The sequence below is a fragment of the Nanorana parkeri genome, unplaced genomic scaffold (genome assembly GCF_000935625.1).
Source record: "Nanorana parkeri isolate BGI_ZX_2015 unplaced genomic scaffold, ASM93562v1 scaffold1768, whole genome shotgun sequence".
NCBI classification, from domain to species: Eukaryota; Metazoa; Chordata; class Amphibia; order Anura; family Dicroglossidae; genus Nanorana; species Nanorana parkeri.
The window spans coordinates 177183-185027 of NW_017308036.1; the positions used below are offsets into that span (position 1 = coordinate 177183).

The 7845-nt window shown below is 39.1% G+C and overlaps 1 protein-coding gene across 12 annotated transcripts in view; it reads right to left on the reverse strand.

Moving 5' to 3' along the window:
• The window catches only part of MBNL2 (muscleblind like splicing regulator 2), a 73997-nt gene extending 71663 nt beyond the window's left edge, over positions 1-2334 (reverse strand). For all 12 annotated transcript variants that reach the window (XM_018571501.1, XM_018571500.1, XM_018571498.1 and 9 more), the window contains exon 1: positions 2152-2334. In XM_018571501.1, coding sequence (XP_018427003.1) covers positions 2152-2325 — 174 coding nt within the window. In that variant the 5' untranslated portion in view covers positions 2326-2334. The remainder of the gene's footprint in view (positions 1-2151) is intronic.
• Positions 2335-7845: the final 5511 nt, after the last annotated feature.

Sequence of the window (7845 nt, forward strand, 5' to 3'; positions counted from 1 at the left end):
TATATATATATATATAGCTGAATACTGCACAAGTTGTTTTGTGTAATAAATTAAAATGTTTCAGAACTGAAATCATTTTTGGGTCACGCCTTAATGACCAAGGAAACATGTGGGTCCCGAGGTTACACAGGTTGAGAACCACTGATCTAGATAACTATGCCCCAATAGTCTGTTATAAACATTTAAATGTGCCACAAGTATTTCTCTAAGAAGAGATTGATCAATTCAGAAATATAAGGTTTTTTTTGGAAAGCAAAGATACTTTAAATCCTAGGGTGGGCAGACTAGATAGACAAAGACTAATTTTCTGCAAGACTGAATCAAATTCTGTATATATGTAAATGTCTGACAGTTTGTGCTTGTCATTAAAGCCCCTGATTACATTTCTAATACAACAGCTCTTCAGCCTGGTACAATATTCTACAACCTTGGATCTCAAGGCTTTTAACAAACTACTTTTCATGTGTACTAAAAGTACAGGTCAGGGTTCCAGAACAAGGTGCGATTTGGAGGGCCAATTAGAAAACCTTGTATGCTTGGGTTGAAACAGCTGCAGATGCAGACAGTAAAAAATCTAATAAGAAGGTTATTGCCGTATTTGCCGGCGTATAAGACAACTCGGCGTATGAGACGACCCCCTACTTTTTGTGTTAAATTATAGGTTTTGGGCTATACTCGTCGTATAAGACGAGTATAGCCCAAAATAATGTTTAAATGCACCCACTAACATCCATGGCGGTATTCCCGAGTGTGGCACGGGGTTAATTTTCAGTACCATAAGCGGTAACCCCGAGCCACACTCGGGATTACAGTCTCTTACCTTGTCCGCGATCCCCGCTGTGTCCTCCGTCTTCCGCTGAGTCAATCACGGCAGGCTTTGTATTAATGAATACAGGCTTTGTATTCATTAATACAAAGTCTGCCGTGATTGGCTCAGCGCGGTATACTGTATGTAGCCGAAGCTACCCACCGTATACCGTATCCTTCTGTATGTACCCGGCGTATAAGGCGACCCCCGATTTTCGGGGGATGTTTTAAGGTCTCAAAACCCGTCTTATACGCTGGCAAATACGGTAATTCTGAAAGACCATAAGGTAGTTATCCAATTCTAACAACAATTGTCCCTTAAACATTGCTGAGACGAGACCTAGCTTTCAAATTGGCCACATGTTTGGACTAACAGGTTGAGGGGCCACACAAAGCTGTTAATGGCCAGCATCAATGACCTTTAAAACCTTTATATGTGCTTTTAACTGTTTGGCCTATTATTCTGTGAAAAACCCCCTCAACTGTTGGTATTTACTGAGAGCTGAAGCTGGGAAGCTTAAACCTAACCTAAAGGTGCCCATACACTGTACGATTCTCACAGGAAATCCCGCGATCGTACAATAATCGTACAGTGTATGGAAGCCGTGCGACCGTTTCTACTGTACGGTTGCACGTCTTCTGTTGAACAAGCAGGCTTGAAACCCCGCCGAGAATTGTACGATTCTCGGCGGGTTACTGGCCTGCTTGTTCGACAACTGCCGAACGGGCCGGTGTGCGCACACTGCCCGTTTGCAGTGATCGGAAGCTCGCCCCTCACTATGGTGAGGGGGGCGGGCTTTCAATGATCGCAAGTACGATCTGCCTGTCCAAGATGGGCAGATCGTACAAGCTTTTAATAAGCTTACGACCATCGCAAGACAAAAGTCTTGCGATGGTCGTAAGGTGTATGGGCACCTTAGCATATGGATACATTTAGAGAACTCTGTTATATGTAATAGTTTAACAGATTTAAATGTATGCTTTTAGACAAATGATATCACAAGGATGTCCAAGTTACATTGCTTGCTTTATAGTTTAGTACATAATTCACCACATACTTTTTACACACGTTATTAGTATTGATGTCACATGCGCTTTTATAGATTGTCATAAACACAACACTAACTTATGTATAAAATATTATATAAAACCAAATTCAAAAAATGAGTCAAAACATAAATATGGTTATGTTATATTACCACCAAACCACACAGTAGATACTTTGTAAAACATATTTCTGATAAATGATCTCACTTTATGCAACTCATGAACAATTGGTTGATATACACCCATCTACTTAATCAATCACACAAATATCAGAATGTAAAAGCAAAACGTCCTTACCTTAAGGGAATCAAAGCAGGCGATAACACGTCCATTTTCAACCTGACAACTTTTGGGTGGATGTGCAAATTTGCATTCCTCGTCAGATCTTGAACAAGTCCCTCTCTGGAACTGCCTGCACACCTCTAGTGTTAGCCATTTTGTATCTCTTACTGGGGCTACATTCAAAGCCATGCTGGAGAAACCAAACTCTGATGGGTAACTCTCAAGTTAAAAGTCCGTTGAAGTCCAGATATTTCCTCAACAGAATCTAGTGAAAAAAGGGTATAGCTGCTTTATGGGATAAACTACCAGATGGAGTCCAAAACACACAAAGCAGCATGAGAAGAGCCAATTAATCAGCGGAGAGTCAGTCATCGATCAAGCTCCTTCACTTAAACAATTCTGGCTGAGAAGACGTGCTCTGGGTCCACAACTAAATAAACTCTAGGTGGGAGAAGATTTTGCTGATATCTGATTTCCATAAAGTTATTCCAATTCAATGGCTATCCTCAGTGCAATAGTATACTTCCTTGGACATTTCGTAGTGAGAATATGATGTCAGTCAGCGCAGTCCTTTTCTTGAGGTGTCATTGGCAAGATACACAATGTAACTTCAGCTAAACTGCAGGGCAGGCTGCTTGGTGTTTGGCATTCAAGAGGTGTTAAAATCAGAAGTGAAGCCCTTACTGGCAAAAGTGACTTTGGGGAAAGGCACTTACCAAAGAAGCAGCAAACCTAAAAGACAAACAGAACAATGGTAAGATTAATACAGATGAAGGAGGTTAAAAGACTGAGATGAAAAGCGTGGCCCCACCCATTCTACATGGAAGTGTCACATAAACAAGCAGCATAATACAGCTCTCTGTTCTGTGATTATATAAAAAAAAGGTTGCCTTCCCAGAGAAGATCTGCATATGAGCAGAATAACCAATTGGGGAACATATTGCTGTAATATTCTAGGCATTCATCCAGGACATGGGAGTGACTCAGAAATGGATGAATGTTGCAGACACAATAATTAGACAAGCCACTTCGAAAACAATTCAGCCTAATGTGCTTAGCCTCCTAACCAATTTATTAGTATTCTCGCTTCCAATTAATTGAAGAGTTTAGCTCTACAGATTATATTTTCTGAATATAAAAATATCTCACCATGCTCACAAACATTATACCAAACCAACAACAATCAAGCAAACACTTTAGTCTAAGGATGACATAGAACATTTATACATTATAGAACATGCAGAGAGTGATATGCATTGGATGACATTTTATTTCCTTTGTCTTTTCTAACATAAGAAACTCTGGTAGCAACTGGTTTCCGGGAATGTTTATTATGACCTTATTTTTTAGACAATTTAAAGGAAACCTATTATAAGGGGAATTGTAGACATTGCAGCTGCTGACCTGTCACAGCTTAGCTGTGTCTAACGTAAAATGCATGTAAAGCCAAAACTTTTTTCTTTATTTCTGGATAGGCTAGAGAATGGTTAGGACCACTGTCAGGTGCTGTACATCAAATTTCAACCAAAACAGCAAACTCACTAGTAAAGCCGATAGGAGTTATAAGATGGCTGAGCGGCATGAAAGAGCAGCGAGTGGGCAGGAGAGAGGAGCCACTGTTATCCTGTCAGTTTCAGGGTGAAAGCGGCTGTGTGCGTGGCCGAGTGGAGGATCGGTAAATATCTGTACCGATCCTCTGTGCAGGACAAACACAGGAGTGATCAGCGAATCACTCCAATGTTGGTAAGTAACGGGACACAGTACAGGAAGTGCTTTACATGATTTCCTTTTCATTCATGAGTTCCTCAATGGGGAGAAGCACTCACTACAGAGGCTTCTCCCCATACAGAAACTGGTTGATAGCAAACATTTTACTATCAACCATTTCTGAATGAATGGGAAGCCCCTGTACTAACAGCTTTCAATTCATTGAGTGGTGAGGCTGCAGAAAAAGAGGTTTAGGACTTTGTGTCCTTAATTTCTTTTTCTATTTGAAAAAGGAAATGTCAGGGATTTGTTTAGACCCCTAATATTTCACCATAGCCCCCCAAATTAAAAAAAACACAACACCCCTCCCCCAAACACACATTTTATACAAGTGCAACGGTGTGCACCATATTGTGGTGTACGACATGCGCGCTGTGTTTTAGAATGCATCGCAATGCTTGATTTTTATTTTTTTCCTTTCAAAATAACATTAATCTAACTGTGGCAGCGCATGGCAAAGTGTTGTGACGCATTGCCATGCGTTGTCATACGCTGTGTTGTGATTAAATGTACGCCTGCATCATTTTATCACAACACACACACCAGCACAGTGCACAAACGATTTTTTACATAAGTCGCTTATCTACAGTTTTGTCTTACTTAATTTTTTTTACAGTTTTGCAAAAAGGCACATTTTAAAATTTACAAATATTTGTTATTTATTATGTCAATACAGTTTTATCTTTTAGATTTAGTCAGAAAATTATTTTTTTCGTGCACTGATACTGATTTTAGTGCGCTTTTATCAATTTAATTGTGTATTGTTATCAATTTAATATTGATTTGAAAAACATTTTCGTAATTATCACAGGACCTACAAAATTAGTAGCACCATCTTTTTATTCTGCCGGGAGTCTTTTACAAATGCAAGCAACGCAGCAAAAGAAAATCAAAACAATGAGAAAAATTGCAAAAATGGTGTGGCCAGCTGAGGTGTAAAGCGTTCCGTAGGGCTTGGCAGCGAAAGAGTTAAATAAAAATCTGATCACAACCAAAATACAAATACAGCCAAAACATCCCCCTTCATCAGGGCTACAAAAAACAAGCAAGCAGGTTTACCAGGACTAATAGAGAGGGTAAATGTGCCCTGTGGGGACACAACAATAAAAACCAGATTGAGGTTCTAACCCTTCCTTGTCCATACAAAATAAAACTTTAGTTTATTTTACAAACACTTTAAGAAAGTTGAGTCACATACAAATGAGAAGCTGTAAGTCAGTGTCAGAAAATTGTGAAAATTCCTTATATGTATACTCAATGGGGTTGATTTACTAACCTTATAAACACACCACGAACATGTATACACCTCTGTAGTGTGTTCCCTCCCAGCATGATCTATGGGTGGAATCTAAACACCTTTGTTGTGTGTACACAATACATCTGAAACATACATACACATAATTCTTAAATATAACATGGGCGGTTTAGAAATAAAAATATATTGCCAATATGCAATTCAAACAACAGCCATTGTGTAGTCAAAATGGAAAAAAAAGATCTATCATTTGCACTCATAGCATTATTTTTATCATAAAAATGTGCTATGCTTTTCAATTATGTAATTATAACCTCTTGACCTGTTTGTTCATCTACGAAGCAAGAGAGAACTGACCTATCAGGTTTAATAAAAAGCTATACGTATGATGGTTACTACCAGCTAGCTTGCCTTTGCACAGCTCTAAGGCCCCGTTCACACCTTTCCGTTTTGTCGGGCGTTCAACGCTCTATGAACGCTCTACAAAACGTACAACCATGAAAATCCCATTGTTTTCTATGGGTATGGTTCACACCTTTCCGTATTTCCGCCCGTCTGAACGCCCTACAAAACGGCTGACGCCCAAACAAGTACATGTACTTCTTTGGGCCGTTTTGGAGGGCGTTTTCCATTGGGATACAGCCAAGTAGCCTTCGGAATCGCGCGACAGTCACACGATTTTGTTACCGCGAATCGCGGTAAAAAAACTGCGTGACGGTCGCGCGACAGACGTGCATGCGTAATACGCCTAGGTGTGAACCCAGCCTAACACAACATGATTATGCTGAGTTTTCTTGGACCTTTATTTAAATATAAAACGTTTTCTCCTCCTGGGTTAAGCCCCAGTTTTTTTTTTTTCCTAAACTACTCAAATCCGTCCTTTATGCTATTCTCCACGACATCGAGAATAATCATTCTGTAGTCTTTATATAAGGGCTAGAAGGGTTAATTAGATTCCTTGTGACAACAAGGATTGTGCACAAGACGCAGGACAACTCTGAATTTCTGACATGATAAACAGACATTTGTGTGTAGCTAAGCAACAGATCTAACAAAACACTTTCAGAAGTATATTTAACAAAAAGTAGCAAATCAATGAAGTTCATTGTTGGGGTTTAAATACACTTTAAAAGGGGATTTTAACGACTTTTAAATATTTGCCCACTATAAAGTCTCTGTGTGGAGTAACATGACTGGATTTCTCCAAAACAGGCGTCATGAGTTTAGTGTCTGCAAGAAGTACAGTACTTACAGTACATAGCAGCCATATTATCCCTCTAATTCTCTCATATTAAACAAGAGAAATGACAGGACCAATATGATTGGACTCTGCAGGCATCAACAACACTTCCTTCAGACTTGACATACTTGAAAGTTTTTTTTCTGATGTCCATGTATTTTGGCAGAAAAAGAACAGTACAATGTGTAACAATGCATTTGGTGTGAAACAACCTTATGCTGGCCAAGTTTCTAGCTCTCCAACAATGTTCAATCAGACTGCATTAAAGATAGAAAGGATCAAGAGCAGCAAACACCTTTAATTGATGTATTTATACAGCAAGGAAGCTGGTAGATCTATCTAATTGCCTTGATCTATTTAATTGCTTGTGTAATCAAAAAATGGTTCAAACTGCTAGAGTGTGGCTAACATTGGATGATATTCTTACTTTCACACTGGAAGTTAAATGGGGTGCTACTGCTTAGCAAGTAGTTCAGACTCCAAACGATGGGGCAGATGTAGCATACTGAGCCGAAGGTCACTGAGAACCCCTTTTAGCATAAGAAAAAGAACCTCTGCACTGTTGAAGAAAAATATCTTGCATGTGTGCAAAATGTTAAGCTGGCCATGCACCTTACAATTATCCGCAGATTTTCTGTGGTCAGATGGAAAAGGTGCAACTGATTCCTCCATCCACGCTAAACTGTGTGGATAGAGTAATCTCCACCTGGGCCAATCTGTTGCACTTTTTCCATCTCACCATAGAAAATCTGCAGATAATTGTAAGGTGTATAGGCACCTTTACGCATTTTCCTATCTTTTAATTTTTTGGCATACTTATTAACTTTACACTTTATAAACTGCTCTGCCTAAAACTACCCTTGCACATGAAATAAGAAAGAAGAGGAGGAACTAAGTGGTATTAGTTGTGATTTACATTTATGAAGTGTGACAAAAGTTTATGCCAACTTACTATGACTACGGTGAGGTATTGCCTTCCTCCAGCCCAGGCAACTAGCCATACATGGAGAGCTATTTAGTGCTCAAACAAACAAGTGAAAGCCAAGAGCAGACTTTTGCTCATCGGCCATGTACACGTCAAATAAATGAATTATCATGAGTAAAATGACTCCACAGTACTTGCTTATAAACCAAAGTGCCAGGATTACTGTTTTATATGTACTCAGCCATGTTTAAGGCAGATAATATAAAAAAACAGCTAAATATTTATGAAATGTAAGTTTTTTACACACCAGATTATGATTACGTCAAAGGGAGTAAAAAGAAAGATTCCACAGCTTTCACAGTTTAAATATACTCTTTATATGTATGGCAGGGGTTTGTGACTCACATAAAAACATTAACCAGGCCATCCATATGGAACCAAGAAAAATAGGATTTTTTTTAACTTATTGTAAAAACCTTTTCTTGGAGTCCACTGAGGGACATAGGTATTCAGATACAGTTG